At 37.3% G+C, this 24107-nt stretch overlaps 1 protein-coding gene across 1 annotated transcript; it reads right to left on the bottom strand.

The window, feature by feature from the left end:
* Positions 1-454: 454 nt before the first annotated feature.
* Positions 455-22618, bottom strand: RALA (RAS like proto-oncogene A). The gene is made up of 5 exons (XM_053466264.1): positions 22475-22618; positions 4252-4406; positions 2560-2768; positions 1546-1720; positions 455-1216 (listed from the first exon to the last, which is right to left on the bottom strand). Exons 2-5 carry the CDS (start codon positions 4363-4365, stop codon positions 1094-1096), a joined length of 621 nt encoding a protein of 206 aa, XP_053322239.1. The 5' UTR covers positions 4366-4406; positions 22475-22618; the 3' UTR covers positions 455-1093.
* Between the last annotated feature and the right edge of the window lie 1489 nt (positions 22619-24107).

The following is a 24107-nucleotide window of genomic DNA, read 5'->3' as shown; positions in this document are numbered from 1 at the left end:
CTTTAGACCACAAGAATTAATAAACAATTTTTAAAAAGGATATGAAAAAAATAGTTGAATTATGGAGGAGGGGGTAGAAAACAAAATGTATTAACATCGCCCTTTGCTGGAACCCTCCTTTCCAATACAATACACCCTGTGATTTAAATGATGATATGCCATAAAGGCTGGCCAGTTAATAAGATTATCTTAAGGTTTAATAAACCTTACCGACCAAGAAGCCACAGTATTTAGTCACCATGATTAATGCAGACACTCACATAAAATATACTTATCAATTTAACATGTTTGTCTTCTTTACATAATAACTCTTGACCCATTTGCCTCAGAATGCTTACTTAAAGTAGTACTAAAACAACGCTTACAACACCAATGACGATGATGTTCTATAGAGCCAACATCCACTGCCACATATAATGCTTGGCAAATATTCAAACAGATCACGAGACACTAATTTTCATTTACAACCTTCCACATGAAACAGCCCAGAAGAGTATTTTAAGTTTTTCTATTTTTACCCCATTAAGGCATATTGAGACATTTCCAGGTACAATGAGAACTATGGTTGTCTTGATCATCAAGTACCCTGGATAGGATGAAATGTATAAACGAAAACTTCCTAACAAAATGTCTGCAACATTAAGTCTATTAGGTTGTATTTACTTCAGAAACATAAGTATAAGATAATGGGTATCTCTGTCATACCCGAAATTAGAAACAGACAATAGAGGTAAGGGTTGTAGTTAAAAACAAAAGTAGAAGAGCCCCCTGTTTGAATATACACAGACTATTGCCACCTTTCACGATGTGTACATTCAGGAATATTGTACAAATAAGTACATGTGATTGGAAATTAATTTTGTTTGCAGATGGTAAAAAAAAAAAAAAAAAAAAAAAAATTGTATTTGTAGTTGTTGTTGTTCATGACGTCAAATGTCAGTGCCTTGAAGTTTCCCAAATCATGCTTTTAAAGTGTTAATGTCTCCAAATTGTAAAAGAACAACCAGTCACCTGTGCTGCACGGGACATGCTAGTATTTTATGGTTCTTAACAGTATAGACAAAAAGAAGTAGTGGTGGTTTGCAAGTTTTCATTATAAAATGCAACATCTTTCCCTTATCCTCTTGGCAAGGCTTTTTCTCTTCTTCTTTCCATTCTTTTCTTTGCTGTCTTCCATCTTGCGGGCTCGAATTTCCCTCATTAAATCGAAGAATACCTGTAAAGAAAAACAAGTTATATTGCTGAATCCATTGAAGCATAATTAATGGTGGTTATGTAGACTTAACTTGAGGCACCTGTATTCAAACGGAAACTGTTCACCTACAACTCAATTTAGTAGATAAGCTCCTGAACACTTTACGGAGTCCAGCTATCTATTGTCCAGTCTAAAACATGCATAATTGATAATGCGTGATCAGTAATGTGATAATAGTTAGTAGAACTACTGTGAAAATGTATGGAGTATACAAATAGATGGGGGCAAAAGAACGGCTGTTTATAGGGAGAACTGCTGCACTTGGCTCTTGGGGCAGGAATAATAGCTACCTTATCAACATTGGCTCGTGTCTTTGCAGAGGTTTCTACGTAGTTAACGTTCCACTGATCGGCCCGGCTTTTTGCTTCTTCCACAGAGACTTGACGTTTATCCTCCAAATCTGATTTGTTGCCAACCAGCAGAAAAGGTACATTTTCATCCTCCTTTACTCGTAATATTTGTTCTCTAAAGGCAAACACAAAGTCAGTTGTTCTCCAGTAGCATAGTAGCATTTCTTACCATTAAACAAGCACATATTACTTTATAAAACTTGTTATATTGGGTTTTTCTTAAGGAGACTGACAGTGCTACAAAGAAAGGCAATGTTAAAATCACTCACATGACCTTACTACAATTAAAAAAAGTAAATGATCATATCCAAGAGGAGGGCTCTATTCTCCTCCTGCACCAACATGTTTTTTGTGTGCTAATGTTATTGTTTTATATATTGTAGATCTTGATGTTATTGTTAATTTTACCCTCCTATGTTGTAATAGTGTTGTAAATACTCTTTCTACATTTCTAGTACATTTGTACCTCCTAAATTGTATCTTTTCTACCAAACCAACCTCTGTAAGAAATACTTAATATACATAATTTCATTTCCAAAGTGGTAGAGGGGACCAAAATAACATCCCTTTTAGTAATCTTGGCTATAAGTGAACAGTAAGTGGTTGTCTAAGATAGCATCACTTGCCTAAAAAAAGCAGCCAGCAACTTTTGCAGTGCAAGCTGTTTTATCAAAATGTTTCTGGGCTCTGGGAGAATACATTTGGTTTCTTCAAAAGAAGCCTAGGTTACTTGTATAGCATAATTGTACTTTAAGGATAATCAGGATTAGTTATCGTGATTTCATCAGTTAGTACTGGAGTAACAATTTTTTCTATGTCTTGAAAAAAACTGCTCCACAGTTTCTAGTCTAATTGAAAACTACAACAGACATGGCCATATGTTCATCAGACATTTCCACTCGACACCATATCGTATTCCTAAAGTACCGCCTGTCAAGCCATATGCGCGCTCACCTGAAATCTGCTGTAGCAGCAAAGGATTCCTGCTCTGTGATAGAGAAGACACAGAGGAATCCCTCTCCACTTCGGAAGTAATTGTCTCTGATTGCCGCATAGTCCTCCTGACCAGCTGTATCCAGGATATCGATCTGGACCTCCACTCCATCGAGTACAACCTTCTTCCGATAGCTGTCAGCTTTAGTTGGTTCATAGTCTTCCACAAACTGTGAAACCATAGATTAAGCCTTAAGGAATTATACTCCAGAACATAACATCGGATAAAATAGTGATTCTCAAGGGAATTATGAGGAATCAAAAACATAAATAGGAAAAATACCAAACAAACCCACAAATGCTATAGTACAAACACGACAGGAAGTTATAAAAGATCATGGAAAGGAGTTTGGTTTTTTAAACCAAACTATAGTTTGGTTTTTCGCATGACAAAAACAGGACTTTGCTATAACATAGTTTCTGTATATCTATACTGTCATTTACTTTGGGGGGGGGGGAAACTTGGTGAAAACTTAAGTAATACATTTAAAAAATATATATATTTTTACCTATAATATTTATATCAAATTGTACACCGCTAATTCAAATTAAAAGAAAAAAAGCAATATATATTCACTTAATTGGAAAAATATCATATGCCTAGGACTTTTTATTGCCTTTCTCAGTTTTGCATTAATTCCAGGAGCCGTCACATGCATGCAAGTTGCTGAGACTGGTTATTACTGGTTCGCAAAGCAGTCTGTGAATGCTCTCTGACAGAGCGCTCTCCGCAGATTGATGAGTATACGCGTCAACCTGCGTTAAGTTTCAGCTTTTATGATGAGTTTACACATCATTTATGGGTTAATCATAATGGGCCTCGTTGTGTGTGTATCGCATGAAAGAGAAAAAAAAAAAGAAAAGAGCCAGAACAGAGTCATGCAAGGGTGGTCATAGTGGGTCATCACATCTGACTGATGGGTATGGGCATGATGGAACATCTTACTTGGGCTAGGGATGTTGAAAATGCAATGGCCAGTGTTATTTTTAAACTTATTCCTTCTGTTTGGTCTGGTATTGCTTTGGATCTTGGTCAGCTCCAATTTGTTTCTTGCCTACACCTATAAATGTTTTTCTAACTAATCCATAGTCAATTGTGTTTCCAACATATGTTTAAAGATAAAATGGGGGAAAAAAACAGTAGGGCTTAAAAGGGAAGTCCCATACAAAAATATTGTTCTCCTTGAGCATTAAACAAAATTGTGTTACAACAAACTTCCTTATATGCAGACCTGCTGCTACTGTTGTCAGTCATGTGATATTGTATTCCTGCTCAAAGAACACACTGAACTGATACTTTATGGCAATGCTAGTGAAGTCTGTTTCTCATAAGGACTTTCATTAGTCAGGATGAGGGCTCAGCTGAGCTATTGTATTGTTTACTACAGGTAGTAGGATAAGCCAGGGTGTTTGTCTATATTGGGCTAAGGTAAGAAAGACAGAAAAAATACAATGAATAAAATGCAGGAGCATGAAAACAAACAAAAAACCCCCCAAACATGCGAAAACTGGGCACATCAGCCTGACAGCTCACCAACGTCACTGGGCAGTCCTGGATGCACCCCGCAAGGGGGGCTCTGGGTAGCTGGAGGCCAAAAGTTTCCAGGGATGTATATACACCTTACCCGACATGCATATTCCATTGGGGCTTACCTCATCATACATAAATTGGAGTGTTAAAGCTGATTTTCCCACTCCACCGCTTCCTACCATGATGACTTTGTGCAGTGCCAAGGAATTCTGGCCTTTAGGCTTATTAGCAGCCATCTTTGGATTTTGTGTCAACTATACAGAGTAATAAAGCTGAACTGCAGGAAGAAAGAAGTAAACAGGAACCATTAATTAATTGAATTTGTAGAACCAAAGCTCATCATTCATCAACACTATCACCTGTACATAAACATGTGCTGTTTCGCTAAGCTCATTCATCAAAAGAAATCAATAATGAAATTGGTTTTGTTTGCCATTATACATTTAACTCAAACACGGCAAACATTGGTCAAATTAAAGGATGACTCAGCTGGTCACAGCCTAGTGAATGCAATATGCATACACACAGTGAATATGGCTCTAAGTAATAAAACAATCATACATAAACATGGATTAGGCCACACTTTATTTAAAACATTCCTGGTTTAAATTGTAATCCAATTGGTCATTTGTATACTTTGTTTTCCTTGTTGTCATTCGCAAACCCTGTTTGGGTGTGTACACTTTAAAAAATAAAATTGATCGGCTGCCACATAACATCTGCTGCTTTGTGCAAAGTATTCACAGATCACTAGTAAAATGCTGACCATGGATCCATGACAAAAAGTATGACATATTCTATAGCAAAGCTCAGCTCCTTATTTCAGGAGATGCCAAAATGCAATGTTAACTCTTGGTGTGCACATTTGTTGTACTCTTAATAATAGCTGTATACAGGGCAACTACCCAGCCAACACCTTACAGAATTGGGGTCACTTTTATGGAAAACAAGGACGTTTCTAGACATCATTGCAAAAGGATTGTCTAATGATTAATTAGCCTTTTAGACTTAAACTTGGATTTCCTAACACAACGTGCTATCTTGACACAAGAGCGATGGGGGTGATAAAGTGTCTCTGTACGCCTATGAGGATATTCCATCAAAAATCAGCTTCCAGCTACAAAAGTAATTGACAACATTAACATCTGCACGGTATATATATACCGGGGGGGGGGGTCGTTGTCTGCGTCCATCGCGCAGACCTTCCCCGACTGTCAGAGAGAAGAGTTCCCCGCACCACTGCGGGGAATTCTCTCTGACAGTCGGAGGGTGTATGCGCAAATTAACATTTATTAGTAAAACATTTTTCATATAGGGTCGTCTTATATTCAGGCTTTTTCTTTTTTCCTAACTTAATATTCAGATTTTGGGGGGTCGTCTTATAATCAACCAAATACGGTAAATACTGTTGAATGACATCTGTTATTCTTTACATTGCTATATCTAAAACCAACATTTATTCACACTGCATGTGTACAAGCTATAGAAGTTTCGAGTACCAAGAGAAAAACTCACACCTCTACAATCAATCAAGTTTCCCCCCTCCTATTAAAAACGCCTATACATTTTCATCAAATTTCAGACAAAAAACAAAAACTGCATTACATATAACACAATTGTATGGTCTGTTCATAAACTTCCTCTTCAGCTTCCTAACAGACGCCTGAAGGTTTTGTGCCAAAATTGCCTGGTATTTGGAACGGTTTATAATTCCCTCCACCGGTTCCATCTGAAGAAAGGCCCTGGTCCAGCTGAAGAAAAACAGCCCCAAAAGCATGATGCTGCCACCACCATGCTTCACTCCGGATAAACTGCATCAATGTGCTTGTTATCAGGATTCATTGTATGTTTATAGGGAACTTTTCCAGGTTTACAAAAATTTCCTTGGTAACAGCTACTGCACAGCATTATAATCTATGCCGCCTCTTGGCTTTGTGTTGTTCCTTCAATGGGTATGACATATTCCAGAGAAACCAAATACGCTGGATGCCAGGAAGAAATCCAATGAATACAACACAGCCCACAATCTTAAGAAATGTATCAAGACAAATATTCCGAGGACTAAAACTTAGATATACTCATTACATTACATACACGTAGAAAATCTAACATATTTCGGTTTTTGCTTACCGCATCAAAATACGATATTTTATGAACTGTAAAATTGAATGAATGCTTTTTTTCTGAAAACGTTTCAAATCCCTTGGTAAAACACATTTTCTTTAACCATGCAATACGATGTTGTATGTAGTAAATATTGTTTAGCACTTTCAATTTTTTCCCCCATTAACCTTTTTTTATCTGCAGAACTAGAGACACTGAGCTGATTCTTCATGGCAACGTTGATGAAGTCCAGCCAGGTTAAGAGGACTGAGACATTGTATTCTTCAGGCAGTATGATAAAGAGTCTTTAGTGTTTGTCTAGTAGATTGTGCAAAGATAACAGAGCCAGAACGCATACAAATGGCCAATATGCTTCTGACAACACAATACTATGTGAACTAAAACAATTCTAGTTATAAAAGCTTGGCGAGTATTTCCATAATGAAGACCAGAGTCATCAATAAATCTTAACGGCTCGAATGCTGCATCTGTGATTTGTAATATGCATAAATGTCTAAATGGACTTAAAATATTTAAGTAAAACATGTGCAATCGTGATTTAAGGTGATACAAAACTATAATTGACTTTGCTACGTGCCTACATTTTCTAACAGATCGTGCTCTTACATTTCTACACAGCAGCAATAATGTTCCAGAGAACCATATATCATCAATGTAGCATGATGAAAGAGAGACTTAACCGAAGTCATTTCACCTGGGTTAATACGATCAATTTTTCTTTTTAAAACAAACCGTGAAAACGTCAGTATATAGGTCTTGCAAATTTTGTAGACATCAAATAATAAAATGAAGTTACAAGCAAAATGAAACAAAAGCCTAAAAGGGTATTAAGGGCTGAGTATTAAAGAGTAACTTAAATATATTTATAGCTCTACCACATGTCCAAGGACCCTTTTGTCCCAAGGTGGCATGAGTACTATTTTTTTTTTCCTGAATCTCCTCACAATTAGTCACACAAACATATTGTTAATATGCATTTTAACACTCACAGCAGCTGGTCCAGTAGACTTAATTAAAAGTCTCTATAGTCTCAATCTCCTATTCTACACCTGAGCAGGTCACAGCACCGACAGAAAAGCTGTAATGACAGGATCAATTCAATTTTTCCTGCACAGAAAATAGTTTTCTCACACTCCAAAAAGTGTTATTTAATACAAAAATGATGTAAGAAGAGAGTAGGGATATTTAGGTTAGCGAGAGCACTATACCTCTTGATAGAATTAGCACATATAGAATATAGGTATTGGATAAGCCACTTTACGGGTCATTTTTTTTTTCTGGATTCTTTGAAAATTAAAAAAGCCCATATTTATGGTCATTGCCTCTGTAGATGAGTTGGTATTATGGAAAAGCCCACTTCAACCCCTTACAGAAATATTCTTAATACGGTATATAAAACCGTTATATACTTTACACATATCACATATTAAATTTAGACATGGCTACCTCAACAAACTAATAATGCTCCAAATACTGATCTTTCTGCGAAATAAACCTAATCTGTTCCATTATGGGCACAAGTGCATGCACAGGTGACCATGGCCTTAGAACTGGACCCTCCCATAGCAGGTGGTTTAATGTTGATCAATGAGTCGGAAAGATCCTTTCATGGCTATGGACTTTTCTTTGCTTTGTTTTTTTTTTTATTAAAAAAGGAGAAACCCATTGGGTTAAATAATTCCTTTATTTTCTTTGCTCCCCTGACATTGTATTTACCCATTTTCTAGCTTTAAATATACAATAGTTCCTTACTAAAAAGATCATAGGACGATTTACATAAATGACCTTGGGAAGAGCCTCAAGTTTTAGGCGTATCTTTATTTCATGGGAAAAGGAACACATTTTCCACAATGATTTATGATGCCCAACAAAAACAATATTATTATTATTATTATGACCTCAAAGATCTGTTATACGTGTATTTGTTATTAAGTATATTTTCATGTTTTATTTTGTATTTCACACAGTGAAAACATAGGTTCTGCTGTGTTACACTATTAATACAGTCCATACTCTGCCTATCCAAGAAAATATCCAATAAAGAAAATATCCCAAATAATTTCATTATTCTAGCCAAATGAAAAAGGTACCACCATAGGAAAGACACGTGGAGGAGGATTCTCAGTGTGCAGGCCAAACACTTAAGTAACAACACCTAAACAGGGCTCGACAAAACCCTTGCTGCCAGGTTGCCATGGCAACTATAAACTACTTCCTGGCGCCCAGGATTTTGCAGGGCTGCCATCGTTAATCTGGTGTAGCGGCTGCCGTGAGGGGGCCAACGGGATCACATGATGCACACTACATGACAAAAAATTGTTAACAATATAGTTGCTTGACTTCACTGAGCTTCCTAACAGTGTTTCACCACATCACTAATATCCTATGCCATCATAAGAACTCCTATGCCATCAAAAGCTCTGAGCTGTCAGCAAAATGTTTAATGCACAAGTTGGAAACTTCTCACGTTATATTTATCTTAATTGTAACACTGGCTTGATTGTAAGGTAAGATGGAGGCTGTGACGCCAAACCTTTTCGGATCAATAGTACATTAGACTTTTCTAATAGCTGACACCACACATCCTTGTGCTGTCTTGTGACAGGAAAGCTTATCAAAACGTCCTTCGTGTACAGTATATTTCACACACACACACACGCACACACACCTTTGTAGTGGTTATTTAAGCAAGAACATCAAACCCGTTAATTGCAATCTCGGAAAAGGCTTTTAATTCAAGAAGTCACATATATATGAAAAAAATGAGAAACAGGTGACCAAATTAACTGAAGTGAGGCTATTTAGACACAAATCTTTCAAATGTTATATATATACTCACTCACCCACATATCATACCCTGTTACAGACTTATTCTAAGGTACATATTAAAATACTTCATCCTCTTGGTGGCTCTAAGGTCATTTTCTGGACCCAAGAGACCATCGCCATGAAATGTTCTTTGCAATTTTCCAACAATAAAAACCTAGAATTAATACGTCACTAGACTCAATAAATACTAGTTACAATTTAGTTCTCTCCTACATCAGTTTTCTGCTCTAGTTTTCACTTTTGTTTTATTTTTCTTACCTCTTGAACCATCATGTGGACCATATAAAATATTCTGTTCTAAATTTATTGATTGGATTAAAATCAAGAATTTTAGAGATTTTTCTCAGTGTCACAGGTGAAATCACTGTGTAGCTACAGATAGATCTGCTAAGGATAACTAGAAATCTTTATTTTACCCAAAACTTTTCCAAGATTCTTTACTATATCAATTTTGCATTTAGAAATGCTTGTTGTTATGGGCCGATTAAACACACACCTATATATACACACAAACACTCACTGGCCACTTTATTAGGTACACCTGCTCAATTGCTTGTTAACAAAAATAGCTAATAAGCCAATCACATGGCTGCAACTCAATGCATTTAGGCATGTAGACGTGGTCAAGATAACTTGCTGAAGTTCAAACCAAGCATCAGAATGGGGAAGAAAGGGGATTTAAGTGACTTTGAACGTGGCATGGTTATTGGTGCCAGACGGGCTGGTCTGAGTATTTCAGAAATCACTGATCTACTGGTATTTTCATGCACAACCATCTCTAGAGTTTACAGAGAATGGTCCGAAATAAAGAAAATATCCAGTAACCGTCAGTTGTGTGGATGAAAATGCCTTGTTGATGTCAGAGGTCAGAGATGGGCAGACTGGTTCAAGATGACAGAAAGGCAACAGTAACTCAAATAACCAAGGTATGCAGAATACCATCTCTGAATGTACAGCATGTCGAACCTTGAAGCAGATGGCTGCAGCAGAGAAGACAACACCGGGTGCCACTCCTTTCAGCTAAGAACAGGAAACTGAGGCTACAATTCACACCGGCTCACAGAAATTAGACAATGGAAGACTGGAAGAACATTGCCTGGTCTGAGTCTCGATTCCAGCTGCTACATTCAGATGGCAGGGTCAGACTTTGGCGTAAACAACACAAAAGCATGGATCCATCCTGCCTTGTATCAATGGTTCAGGCTGGTGGTGGTGTATTGTGTGGAGAACATTTTCTTGGCACGCTTTGGGCCCCTTGGTACCAATTGAGCATCGTTTAAACATGACAGCCTGCCAGGGTATTGTTGCTGACCATGTCCATCCTTTAATGACCACAGTGTACCCATCTTCTGATGGCTACTACCAGCGGAATAATGCACCATATCACAAAGCTCATATCATCTTGCATCACGGATGTGCAGCAACTGTGTGATGACATGTCCATATGGACCAAAATCTCTGAGGAATATTTCCAGCACCTTGTAGAAAGTATGCCACAAAGAACAAAGGCAGTTCTGAAGACTCAACCCGGTACTAGCAAGGTGTACCTAATAGTGGCCAGTGTGTGTATATACACACACACACACACACACACACACACACACATGTATGCATTATATACGTAAACTATGTCTTTGACGCGCTTGATATATAAAAGGAGGAGGACTGTCAGATTTTAGCATAACTAGATGAATTTAGTTCACCTCTATGGAGTCCGCATAATTTAATAATTGTTCTGAACAACAATTTTAATATATGCAATTTTAATGCATATCACTTATGCATTTATCTTTAGTGAGACTGTCTGGGACTGTAAACCATCTCTTTAAAAGCAGGAATAATATTACAGATCATGTGAACAGAAAAAAGGAAAAAAAAAAAGTTAACTTTCTAATATCCTTTAATGTTCCTTTAAATCGACCTATATCCAATATACTTCTCAAGGACAGCAATTTTGGCAGCCAAACATATACCCTTAGTGCAGAGCAAAAAAGAAAAAAATATCCAAAATAAAGAAAAAGACTAATGTAACGCAAAAATAGAAACAGTTTCATTCTAAATGGGATTTGCTGTAAAACAGAAATCTAGTTACTGATTAGCTGACAAAATGTCTCAAGAGTAATAAAAGCAGTTATTTTACAAGCTTCCCAGGAAACACAGCTAACAGAAACAGCAGGTGTACATTGCAAACTTAAAGGCACAGTCAACCTCTAAGTTATGTTTTGTATTTATTACAGAAAATCCTCTTGACCTTACCAATGTCAAAAGTCAAAAGTCAAAAGTCCATGGAGGTTGTTTTCAAGCTGAGGATGAACAGGCTCAATTTTTTTTCCCTCTCCATTGAACAACTTATTTAACCCATTACAAATCAACCTCAAGTAAAGGAAGTACATCAATTGCACTATAATATGCCAATCAGTGGGATAATACAGCTCCCATCCCCATGTACCTACCCTGACTAGTACCAGGCTTAGCTTTTGACACCCCACTGTCTCGCCTGCACATTTGTTTTGTCATAAAACACATGTGCATTATATTACAGAACAAAAGCACTTACTATCAGGATTCAGCTTCCAAACATGTTTTTTTTTATTATTAATACCCTGATAACAAGGTACCTGGACTGTACCCATATTACTGCCTCCAACATGCCCCTCACATATCCGCACGCCCATTTTAAATGCCACATCATCTTTTGAAGTACTTGTGCACTGATATCATTTGACAAGGACTATCAACATGTTCCACTATCTCAAGATGGCAATTCACCGTTTTATTATGTCTTGTAGGTAATTTTTATATTGGTCACCTGTTAACACATTTAGGCACAGTTTCTTTTAGACTGCCTTCCTTTTAAATATGGGCCTTTCATTTTTATTTCTATTTACTGTACAAAAACTTTTCAACAAGATTATTATATACCGAGATGCAGACCAAGACATCCCAAGTGTTCTATTTTCCACGCAACAGTCCAGATTCTGAGACACTGTCCTAAGGTCCTGCTGAACAGCCCCACTGTACTGATTGAGGAGATCCTGTGATCTCCCCTGACTGGCTCCATGAGTTGTGAAATTGTAAAGTAAAGATGTGTGCTAATTAAAGACATCTTTCTAATGAAATCTTTCTCTTCATTGACTTTCATTAGTCAGAGTGTCAATGTCTGGGTGACTAAGACTGAGGCAGTATGATAAAGAGTCAGATGTTCATCTAGCACGGGGCTACAAAAGTCCAGTCATTGATGGCTGCAAACAGGCCAGGAATATTGTGCTGAAGCTGGGATATCTAAAACTATTTGTGGCTCTCAAGCACTGGAACTGTGTACCCCATGCCCAGATAGAACACATAAAAATGACCAATATGTAGCAATCCGAAAACATATCATGTAAAACTAGGAACGGTTTTAACCCCTTAATGACAAAGCCCGTACATGTAGGGGCTCAAAATGCATCGTTTTCAATGGGTTTAGGGACCGCCCATTGTCCTTAAGGGGTTAAAAAGCAATAAAAAATGGTGGGACATTCCCTTTAAGACAGGACACAAATTTATATGGCAGGGCACAGGTATCTCTGGTCATAAGGGGCATAATAAGTGCAGTAATTTCATCTGCTGGTTGGTTCGTTCTGACATTAATACTGAAGAAACAAGAAGTAAGCCTGCTATAAATTCAGTTTGCTAATACACTATCTTATATAAACCCGGTTAACAGTCTCTAATTAGTCTTTGTTTTGTTAACAGGAACATCTCTGAAATATATACATGTATTGAGCAGAGGATTTACTCTCTCAAGAGGGCAAAGTTATGTTTCGGAGCAACACACTGTGTAAATAAGACAACTGGAACTAGACACACCCATTGCAAATGAAAAGTCTTAGCTAAGCTTCCCGTTTCCAGGCCCTTCATATCAGAAAGATATGATGTCACACACTATGCAGCTGGAAACCACAAGCAAAACAACCGTTCCAAGAGATCAAACAACCAAGGCCTGTTTGCACTTGTGAAATCAGCTATTACTCATACCAAAGCACCAGTGGAATTGTCCAATTAACAAGGACGTTTCTGTTTAGCCTCAATCTTAGTACGGAAACCACCCAATATCCCTTACTAGTTGATCAATTTGACCTTCTTGCTAAACCACATTTTTTCAGTCCTTTTTAAAATATCTTTGGATGTAGCGAGAACATGAAAAAGGAGCCTGAGCAATGAAAAGCATCTGAAAAGTGCACTTTAGCGTTGTACAGGGTATAATAGCAGACTCCTTAGCAAATCCATTAACTAACGTTAAATCAATGAGCCATGTCAGAAGTGAAGCTACTCGTGGATTTGTACTACTCTGTCAACAATGGCTCCACTCAGGACACAATAACCTAGAGCTAGAGGACACAATATGTTTAGTTGCTGAAACACTACCAAAAAAGGCAATCTGTGTTAGAAAAGTATGTTTTTTTGTCAATAAACGGAACATAATGAAAATATTTTGTCACAAAATTATTGTTACGTGGGGACCTTTTAACTCCAAATTATTTGGCATGACTGATGTAGATCTGTAGAACTGTGGTCTACCTATAGAAGCATTGGTGGTTGGTTCCTCTCATCCATATAGCCACCTACACTCATGCAGCTCTAAACTAACACCAGAAAGAAAAATAACCCTTTTTTCTAGTCGCCAAAAATGCCAGTTTTTGAGAAGATTAGCAATAGGCTTCTTTGCCTTCTTCAGTTTTAAATGCAAATATTATTCTGTGTTCCTCAAATACCACAGGTTGTCATGGAACAGCATGTTGCCGTGTTTATCTCTCCCTTCAGAAAGCAGTATCTTTAATACAGCCACGCACTGAATATGTTGTTAAAGCAGAGATCTATAGGGCAGCCAAAATATCCTTATACAAACAGCCAAGAGACATATACAGATATCACGTTCTAGACCAGGGACATACAACCTGTGGCCCTCCAGCTGCTGCAGGACTACATCTCCCATCCTCATCAGCCAGCCCCTTAGCTGAAAGAGAATTATGTGAGATGTAGTCCTGCAGCAGCTGGAGGGCTGCAGGTTGGACGCCCCTGTTCTAGACTGTACACTCATTTGAGCAGAGCTTTCCTCTCCTTTCCTTTTGTTTCTTAAGTTCTCGTGGTTATGCGATGTCCCACCTTCCACTTCCAAATGTGGGCCAGCACAGCTTGGCCAACTAGACCATGGTGGATGGGGGCACTCCAAGACAGCATTAGTATATATAATGCCATATTAAACAATAAAAACATAACATATATGTGCATAATTAAAGCATCATATAAATCAGAAAACTGTAAAAAAAAAAAAAAAAAGGAAGAATGTGAGAAACAAAAGCATACATCATTTCATAAATGTAGATGAAACAAGGTAATCTGACTGCAAATTCTGAATTTTTTTTTTACCCTTGACCTAACATACATCAGACAAGGCAAGGCGATAAAGTCCTCATTTCTTCACCCGGTTGCTTAATGTTATATTATAACCAGGCTTTAAAGGAAAGTCACTATATTTGTATAGTTCGCTGTTTTAGTATTTTCTTTTTAATAATTTGTCAAATGAAACCCATTCAAGACGAATAGCTTTGTCTTTTTAGACAGATGCTCAATAATGGCTTAATAACTACTGTTATTTGTATTTAAATCTTCATAGAAACACAAAATTTAAAAGAACTATTGGGTCCATCTAGACGTTAATAACCTCAAACCATATTTCATACTAGTCTTCTCTTATATTAAGGATAGCCGTTTGTCAATCTCATGCATGTTTACATCCCCCCACTGTAATAGCCTATAACACTTCTTCTGAGAGGCCGATATATATATATATCATGGGATATACAGAGTTTTAGAACATTCTAATTTTAGAATTATACCGACACTTTAAAGCAATATTTTTCTGTATCTACGTGGCCCAGTTTCAGTAAGGTACTATGCTCAGATGCTCTATTTCACGGACGTCTTGTATACATAATTTTGCATAACTGAAATACGGCACCTTGACACAGTATCACAGCGTGAAAATGTCAGTTTATTCACACTATGGAAAATGTGATACAAATCCCCCGGGGCAGGCAGGCAGGCAGGCAAAGTGACTCAATAGGACAGGTCAGCGTTTTCCAAAGCTTAGTATTGTCATTATCCTGTTCTGTGCCAGAGGGGATAAGCTACAGTTCCAAGACATCCTGAAGCTTCGGGGCGGCTGCTTAAGACTGACCAGCATCGAGCAAAATTTGGAAAGCGAAATCTGGCTCTGTAGGAAGTTTTGCTTTTTAAACAGGAATGCATCCCTGCAAAGTACTGACTGCTCTTCAGATAACACTCCAGGGTCTGACACAGTGTACTGATTTTATACTTGATTTGTTTCTAAAACAAACTACCATCTATCTCGGACTGGGAGTTAGGAGTTGATGGAGAAGACTTGTAAAGTGATCAGCACTGAACAATTCTACCACTATGAAGTATGATAAGGAGCCATGGTGTTTGGGTACTGGACTAGACTACTATGGTACCAGAACACAAACAAATGGCGACGCAACATGCAAAAAGTAGAATTGCTTCAAAAAGAAACACGAGGTTATTTTTGGAAGCTAAGGAAATATGTAGACTAAACTGATGCTATTACTGTAGATAGATTAGATAAATCTATCTATTCCTATCTGAAAAGATCATTATCTATTTAAACAGAACACGCCGTTATCTCGGATGGCGTCTCGTATCATCTTCAAAATCCATTAAGGACAGAAACTAATTCTGATGTTTGATACTAATGGCATTAGACTATACCAGCCTCTGTCTAGCATTTCACCCGATTTCAGTCCCAACTGCTTCATACCATTTAAAATTAAATTAGATATACCTTTAAAGGTTAAAACTGTTAAGCCATTATTGAAGGAGCCATTTTGTTGGAATAGATAATATTGGTAGCTCAACTCTAAAATAATTACCTGGTAGCACAAAATAGAGGCCTAAATAAGTTACTGTGTAAGTTCCAAGGACCTGTTATTTATGTGAGGAACTTTTAAATTGGGTTTTCTGGCATTTTAATGTATATATCCTTTTGAAGTTAAAGTCACGTATTCATGGATATTTGACCTATTTTACAAACAAAGGTTAATTAGTTAAACTACAGAAAGTTACACTGAACAAAATGGCTTTTCTTTCATATTACCTTAGAAGCACAATACCATTTTTCTGTGACATTGCTTGCCGTTTATAGCAATAAAACACATAGAAAAGTTATCACGAACTGTAACCAGACAAACTAGGAGTGGAAATAATATTATTTAGAAAAAAATGTAATAGGTATAAATAAGTAATCCAGTGAACTCACAGAAAAAACACTGTGAAACCATGTACAAGTCCGGCAACATCTGTTTAATACTCCAGACAACATGCACTTATCTTTTATTTATATTGCGCCAACAATTTACAATACATAAGATATGATAATATCAGCATTGATAGAGGAGACGATACATTAAGTAAAGATGATTCATGCACAATAGTTGTGTCGCCTTTTTTTTTTTTTTTTTTTTTTTTTTTTTTTTTACCCTTGTAGATGCGTGGAGATATTAATTAGAATCCCCACTACCCATTTTCCCCTTTTCTCCATTCCCTTAGACACTAGGAAACATGGTCAACTGAAAATATCTCGTGCTTGCCACTGGCTTACAGAAGTTTTTGGGAGTGAATGAAACCCCCAAGGTGCTCCCACTGGTTTCAACAGGAGCGTAGCACCAAAGACAAACTGAATATTTACATTGTAAAACGTTGGAAGCCAAAAAATAGAATTCTAATTTGTCAATGTTACATTCTCTATGTACAGTTTTTTTATTTACAAATATTACAACCTTCTCCGTCAAACAAAAGCATAAAATTTTCTTGAACGTGTGAAATCTTGAAAAATTTAGTCTAACCTAAATACCGTTCAGGAAACCAAATTTGTTGCCCAACAACATGACATGCATGGTAGGAAAGATGTTCAAACACAACAGTTCAGGCTTGAAAGCACATACATAGTCAGATTTTATTAACAAATATCTCAGAAACCGTTGAATCATTGAAAAGCAAGTAAGAATCTATTAGATAAGTGATTTTGCTTTGAACTTGATTCTTGGATGTAGTGGTCAGAGGTATTTGGGAGCATCATAGTAAAGAATGAGCTGTAGATACATGGTGGGGCTTTCAATGAGAAGATGAAGAAGCAAACAATGTTAATAATTATAAAGGCCAAGTGCATATAATATATTTTAGCATTAATGTTTATGGTATACTGACAATGGAATCTTATCTACAATCATAAAACTAGGTTTCCACCAGAGCCTCTTCAAAAGACTGGCCCACTAGCCCACACATAAGAGAAAAATCTTGCCGAGTCACAGGAAGATACATACTGCCAATGTAAATAACCTCAGGACATCTAACTTTTCTACTACAAGCACTCAATATAAGTCAGAATTCACATTATGTTGTCCCAGAGGTACTAATATAATATTTTTTGTACTATTTCCTTAGATATTAAAGCAAAACATTTTTAGCCATCGGAAATAAATAAACAGCAGCTAGCCACTCAATCAAATTGCTCATTGGCATTTGCAGCACTGTATTAAACTCCCTGACTTTTCCAAAGACCAATCCCAATGAGCTAGCAGTTAGTTAACACTGGACAAAGCAAAGTTAACGTGCACATCAGGCTGGAGTAGGAAGAAGGAGTCTCAATGACATTCACAACTAAAACCATCCTGGCACTTAAGCGAATCCACTATGTTAACACAGTGAAATCCAAACACAACAAAAGCACAAACAGAAAATTCAAAACTATGTGTTGAAAAGACCAAAATTAAATGTTAGGACCAAATTAACCCAAAGAGATGTCACAGAAGTATAGAGGAAATAAGGCCAGGTCAAACTCAGAAGATCGATCTTTAAAACAGAAATTGAAACAAACCAAGCACTGTTGAGTAGGATTCAGATGGTTCTATACTGAAACTTGGCACCAACTTGGTTGGAAGAGGACACTGGCATCTTTGTGCATTATGTTGCATCTGCTACGGAACTGTTACATTGCATCCGATGCCCTGTTATTTGCTCTACAGCTGTGCCCAGGTGGTCATGGTGCACCCAACACTGCATCAGTTGTTGCATTGAGTCTGATGGTATCCTGATTTATGCAAAGACACACTGCAAACTCCTTGGTTAGTGAATAGAGATCAATATGAAAACTCCTATAGTGTATGTAAATTCATGTGATATGGGCATCTCATGTATCATCTTGCATCTATCAATCTGAATAAATCATACCACTAACAATATGTAAAGTGCGGTGTAAATTGTGGCCTCTATTTTTATTGATTGACATTTACAATCAGAAGCTTGACCAACACATTGTGTGACCTTGTCCTCGCTCTAAAAGATGTATTTATTATAGAACTGCCTTGAACAGATGTTGACTTGCATTAACATGTTCTTTTTCTTTACTTCTCTTACACACTTTATGTACCCAATTTAAAATGGATCGCAAAATAAAATGTGGATGTTATTTCTAGGATTAGAATTAAAAACATACTATAGATTATGAGGAATCTGACATGCAGCTATAAAAGATAACTGACCAGGAAACAAGCTTGCAAAGTGATTAAAATAGGAAAATACCGGAGGACAATAAGCTTTGTGTACCCATGCAGCTCACTTATTTCCATGAGCATTCCCTATGGCTCTTTAAAGTGACAGTTTACTGTCCCCGACAGCCCCACTAGAGGAGAACGCATTTTAAAGTACTTTGTGAAATCTATGGGAGTGCTCTGCACTTGGGAGTCTGAATAGTCCCCTGCCCATAGCATTCGCCAAGCCTGCCCTAGAGCTAACTGGTGATAAGTATATCATGGGCCAGACAAACACATATCCTGCATGGAAAATAGCTGGGGGCTGGCAAAGGGACAAACATTTGCGAAAGGGAAGAAACAGCATTTAAAGAAACCTCTTAGCTATCTCTTTTAAGGAGAGCCATGGATGTCTAAAAATGTTACTACTGGTGCTCATTTGATTTGAGAACACTATGGGTGTGCTCCCCGGCTTAAAGGCGAATTTACAGCTATAACATTAAAATAAGCTTGAGCCTTTTCTTTTAATAAGTCTAGTTTGCATAACATTTTCAAGCAGCTACATATTAGTAATTTGTATATAGGTTATCTTAACCCAATCTACTAGACAAACACTGACATCCTCGTCATACAGCATTGTGATTAACAATACAATGGCTCAGTCTTAATCACCCAGCTAGATACTCTGACTAATGATAGTCTATGGAGGAATGGCTTCATGCATTGCTGTAAACATGTGATGTTTGAGCAGAGAAAAAAACAAAAAAAGTCATAGCAATGGCAGCCTCCAGCTCTACAATAATAGGTAGTTTATTTGGGAAAAATAATAAAACCAAGTTGTTGTCAATGCTAAGCTTCATTGCTGTATACAGTACTGTATTTTATGGTGTGTCCTGTAAGAAAATGGAGCACTAAAATTCTACAAACCATTGGGACCAGATAGACAAATATGAGATCTAGTTTGGTAATCAGAAAGAAATTTAGGCACCTTAAAAGTATTATTAGTAGTATTAGTAGTGGGTATTAAAGAAATTAATGTGGTCTTCCCCTCTAAACTTCAGGCATTCCTTGGTGCCTATTTTGAGTTGCCTTTTCAAAAGTTACACATTCACAGCTATCAACAAAAATTGCTTGTCCATGGGAAAAGAGAGAGAAGAAGAAAAAAAAAAACGAAGACATGACTGACGAGTTTCATGCCAAGAGACTTAATCATAAGCTCTGTTGTCAGCACCCATTCATAGCTTGGCAAATTTTTTTTCTGCCCAGATTTGTACAGGGCCTATAAAAATGTTTCATTTTCTATAGGTTGAATAATCATTTATAAATTTAATATGCCAACTAGTTAGTAATTTTTTTTTTATTAATCATTTTTAGAAATAAAAATTGTACATTGGGTTAACAGAACATAACCGTGTATCACATAAAAAAGTGAAGTTGCAGAAACAAAAGCTTAAAATAAAATATGATGATCCTTGAAGAGAAGCATGTATACGAACATTCATTTATTTTAGATTTTATTTATTTTTTTACAGGCTCTATTACACAGAACATTATATGTTTTTTATATGCTATTGTGGTTTGGCTAGACAGACAGGACTAGTTGAGGATATCTATGTTTCTCTTAATGTTGCAAAATGTTATAAAATAATACAATATATATATATATATATATATATATATATATATATATATATATATATATATATATATATATATATATATTTTATCTGTAATGTATAAAATATTTGAATACCAAAGTATTCAAAATGTGCCCCATGTCCCCAACCTGTGTTTGTGTTCCTAGCAGCTCCTCACATGTAAATTCAGCCCTGAACCTATTCTTTGTTATATTTGTCCAAAATAAATAAATAAATGTATTTATATTTGCATACATAGCGTGGCGTTTAATTAGAAGCAGACAAGATCCTGTATTTTTTTTTACTCATATCTTGTTTTCAGCTATATTTCTGATGAATCAGAGAGATGTAGGGCTACAAATTAGCAGAATACAAGTAAATAACAACCAGGAACAACAACAACAACAACAACAAAAAGTATCCCGTGAGCCACAGAAAACACATTGCAACTAAATGCTTGTTAAAATTGGCCTATTTTCCCATTGCTTTGTAACTCCTATTCTATTACCTTGTCTTGTTCTACAATAACAATGGCAGAATAGCTAATATAGCTGTTCCCAAAAAGAAATCAAATATACATTAAGGACAGCATGTATCATGTAGCCAGCAGGGGCACAGCATTCATTTCTCTCCCATTAGGAGGATGGCGAAACCATCATCACATAATAGAACAGCTATTAATAATATCCAGCTGCAGTACCAACACATGAAGGTCACATACTTCAGATAAGAGAGACAACCATCCCATTCTCTAGTAGACCCCGATATTAGACCACACCAGCCATCCACCAAGAGATCCTCAACACCCCATACACTGTGCAACTGTTCCCCTGAGCTTTAAATCAGATGTAATAGAAACCTGAAAACATGTTGTACAATTGAGAAAGTAATAAAACAAATCAATATACGGTGGGGGGAAAAAAATCCATAATTTTCCCTTCTATTTGCATTCCACCAGAGCCGACAATTCTTCCCAAACCACATTGGGGTGTTACGAAGAACTCAGAATTATGTCTATCAAAGGATTAAATAAATCCCAAAAAGTATAATGATGCGAGGGATCGGCCCCCACAGGCCAAAACACCACCACACCCCATCATCAGGATTTTGGTTTTAACTGTTTGAGACCTAAGTTAGCATGCAGAAAAAAATATCCTGGCCCTTTTAGATCTTAAAAAGTACAAAACAATACATATCACAGAGAGTAATAAGGTTACATATAAGTATTTTAAGCTGTTACCCAAGGCTATTATTAATACAAGCGCAGATACTTTTTTTAACCCTGTCAGGACATAAGGGTGTTGACATATAGCCAATATTTAAATATCTGTCATACTCCAATCTCTCATATATATATATACACATATACACATATATATATATATATATATATATATATATATATATATATATATATATATATATATATATATAGACACACACACATGAATGCTGGATCCCCCATAGCATTAGAACACATACATATATTATATATGTAGAACAAATTTTTATAGATGTATTTCTATTTAGCTGCATTATATTTAACCTTCAATATATATTCATATAATAATAATCGGTATAGTTTGGGTGAATCAAACAGCAACACACAAAGATATAAAATGCTGGAATGGAATATTTAAGCATTTGCATTTCTTATTGATATTCAGAAACAATACATACCCGTACACTGTGCACGCAGAATAATTGTATACATTACACATGTTATCAGACATGTAAAGACATCAGCCTTCCGCATTATTAAACATACAAAAGCAGCCCCAGAGCCGAACACAGATCCTACTCGCTCGTGATCTGGGATGTGCAGGTTTCCCCCTTTCATCAATATGAAGCATCCATGGCCAATATAGCAATTGTAATTCGGAGCCAGGTAAATGGCAGGAGGATCATTAAACAATGGAAAGCCTTCTTTCTTGAGCCAGGTGTAAATGATCGCCCACTCCCACTTACCCCAGTCACAGGGCTATTCCCACACCACGCAGGTTCCCCCTTCTCCCACCACGGACTCCCACCGGAGCACGCAGGTATGCAGGCTATATTTAGCCACGCTCGGGAAGCAGGCATTGTTCTTTGTGACGTAATACCAAGCGAGACGCAGGCAGCACAGGGGACAGCACTCACCCCACACTCACCTCTCTACTCCAGTCTGGACTCCGGGCAACCTTCTGCTGTCTGCCGCAAGAATCCTTCCTTCTTCCCTCTCTCCACACCCACATCAGTAGGGGCCCTGATCACCCCCCACGACCCTGCCTCCTTTTCTCTTCTCCCCTCCCTTTCTTCTACTTCCACTTCCTCCTTTTTGTCAGTGTATCTTTTTCTTGGTTTATGTGGAGTCTGTGATGCTGTGTGAAGGACACTGTGAGGATGATGTGTGCCTTCTGAGGCCCAGATCACCAGCACCAGCTGTGTCTATGTATGTAAGAGGCTGAAGAGTGTCCAAGAGGAGGAGGAGGAGGAGGAGGAGGGTGTTGCTGCTGCTACTACTGATGATGATGATGTTGCTATTTGCAGTGTGAGCTCAGGCAGAGGCAGTGACTGCCTGCATGCTGCTCTTTTTGCAGCTGTTGCTGCTGATGGAGCTGGAGACCTGAATACCCACTGGATGAATCAGTTTGCCTTATTCCTTTATGAAGGATTTTCTGTCCTTTGGAATGAAAAGTGATATGATTAATAGAGATGGGCCTGCTCCTGCTCATGGTGCACATTTACTGGGATCTGTGGTGGACAATTTAATGACGTTCTATGGACCTTCACAAACCTTGACACAAACACTGGTGTCCTTGTACTGACGCTTCACCTATCCGTGATGGCTCATGGAATAAACTTATTTTAAAATGCAAACCTTAATTAGTCCTTGGTCTCATCTTAGATTTAGAATACATTGACATAAACATCAGTGACTTCATATTCTCTGTTTACAGTTCAGGCAACTTTCCCAAGGAGGGTCAAGTGAAATATTGGCACTCATATGGCTGAAGGTGATAGATGGAGGTGAAGGATGATAGATGGAGCTCGGGGACAGGTGGAGACTACAAATCTGGTAGAGCAAAATTAATCATAATGGTACATGGATGCGCCCTTTCACATTTAAACCCACAGAGACTGTAGTGGGTGTATTTATTAAACAATGAGATTGTGATGGGATAAAGTATTTCACCTCACTTGATTAACTATGAATCATGATGGCCTCACTCCAGGCAGAACATCCTTCTCCACTATTCTGTTATTAATACCTGATAATGTTAAACTAGGGTTGCCACCTTTTCCTAAAAACGGAAAATGCAGGTCATAGTTGTGGGTTGATGAGGACGGGGCCCTAGACGGTATCTGTAGCAAAGGGCATAGCCACTTGTCACAGATACCGGGTGCCTAGAGCTCAGTTCTCGAAAAGCACTGTAGATATCCTGACAGATAGTAGTAGCCCAAACATTGGTTTGAACCATACTTACTTGTATTTTTTGTAAGGTCTCAGAAAAAAACCCGACACTCGTATATATGGATAACTGCCCAAAAACTGTTTGGCTTAGTTCATTGGTAAAAATAAATCTGATTAGAGGATTTGTTATCGTGTAGACATGATAAAATACTGACTGGGGGGCAACCCTATACTAAACATTCTAGCCATATAAGTGGGTTAACATGTTTTTAAATAAAGGCACAAATAACCATAATTAAATATAAATTCAATATTATAACAGTGGACAATTATATGCATGGCTTCGTTCGGGAAGAGTAGCCACAATCCCCAGTGTCTAATATTTGTTT

This window comes from Spea bombifrons, chromosome 5 (genome assembly GCF_027358695.1).
Source record: "Spea bombifrons isolate aSpeBom1 chromosome 5, aSpeBom1.2.pri, whole genome shotgun sequence".
NCBI classification, from domain to species: domain Eukaryota; kingdom Metazoa; phylum Chordata; class Amphibia; order Anura; family Pelobatidae; genus Spea; species Spea bombifrons.
The sequence above is the reverse complement of the archived record's forward strand: the minus strand, read 5'-3'. Positions and strand labels throughout refer to the sequence as shown.